The 1,382-nt window shown below is 39.8% G+C and overlaps 1 protein-coding gene across 1 annotated transcript in view; it reads right to left on the bottom strand.

The window, feature by feature from the left end:
• The window catches only part of LOC106807264 (neutrophil cytosol factor 2-like), a gene marked incomplete at its 5' end in the record, with an annotated part of 34,755 nt that extends 34,299 nt beyond the window's left edge, over window positions 1–456 (bottom strand). Inside the window, 1 exon segment of the mRNA XM_014809559.1 lies at window positions 348–456. Within this exon segment, the coding sequence (XP_014665045.1) occupies window positions 348–456 (109 nt within the window).
• Between the last annotated feature and the right edge of the window lie 926 nt (window positions 457–1,382).

Raw genomic sequence — 1,382 nt, 5'->3', positions numbered from 1 at the left:
GGATCAGTCTCGATTGCTTGTCGATTGCTTATGATCAGTCTCGATTGCTTATGATCAGTCTCGATTGCTTATGATCAGTGTCGATTGCTTAAGATCAGTCTCGATTGCTTAGGATCAGTCTCGATTGCTTGTCGATTGCTTAGGATCAGTCTCGATTGCTTGTCGATTGCTTATTAAGCAATCGACAAGCAATCGATGTGTGCGATCGCTTGTGGATTGCTTAAATTTTTGTAAGGGTATATATATATATACATGATATATATATGGTATGTTATATATATATACACAAACAGTACAGTTTTCATAGCTATCTATGCAAGAGCTAAGAAGCTGCTAACTGTACATACCTCCCAGGCGCAGAACTTGTATCGCATGCCCAGCTGAGTGTAATCTATTAGATCGTGAGCACGCATGCGATCGTTCGATGTCTCAAAGTTGCGATATGCCTCAATGTACCTGCAAAAGAAGTAATAATACTTGGTGGTTCATGTATACATGAGCCGCAGAGCGTCTGGGCTCATCTGAGGTCTGTTGCTACGGTTATAAACGTAACATTTAAGTCGTGCATAGTGACACCTTTGTTAGGGGCAGATATGCAGATACGCAGTTGCGTACACATCATTTCAGCAATCTTCTGCATTCTGCATACCTCCCAAATCCCATTGGTTGATACAAATCGCGTGCCTGAAACTCCTGTTTTATGGTGCATTGTGACCCTAACCCTAACCCTATTAAAAATAAAAATAAAAAATTAATTGTTCTAACAATTATTTGTTGTTATTAAACTGTTGTCAATAAATAATGTAAATATTTGCATTAATTGGAAAAAAATAGTTAAATGGATAAAAATACAGAAAACAGGTAAATAATAAAAAATCAGATGGGATTCGATGCAACGACCTTTGAGCCGTGACGCCTGTGCTGTACGCGTTCGGCTATCCAGGCTTATTGGGATTCTATATTATGTATGTCCCATGAATATGACAACACTGTGACGTCATTGAAGCAGTTCAGGAATCCATGTTTAACCCTCCTCTTGAGGGTCAAATGGTTATCAGACACTTACTCTTCGCACGTCAGTGGAAAGCACATTTCATGGTCCTTTCAATAAAGTGATAAAAATGGTAGGTCAGCACTGAAACAAAAAAGTTTTTCACTCTGTAAAAATGTCCATCAGACTGCCATGTCCTCAGAAAATGTCTGATATCTGACCTTTCCCCACTTTCCTTTGACCTGTGACCTCCAATTTCGCACTGGTGATGGGTTTCCTGCCCATCACACTGTACACTGATTATTAAGAGCATAGGCCGAGCCGTTAAGATTTGTGCCGCAATTCCGTATTTCCTCCTATACCTTAAGTTAAGGGGGAAATATTCCCCCTC

The sequence above is a fragment of the Priapulus caudatus genome, unplaced genomic scaffold, assembly GCF_000485595.1.
Source record: "Priapulus caudatus unplaced genomic scaffold, Priapulus_caudatus-5.0.1 Scaffold204, whole genome shotgun sequence".
In the NCBI taxonomy this organism is placed as follows: Eukaryota; Metazoa; Priapulida; class Priapulimorpha; order Priapulimorphida; family Priapulidae; genus Priapulus; species Priapulus caudatus.
This window is presented reverse-complemented; position numbering and strand designations above follow the sequence as displayed.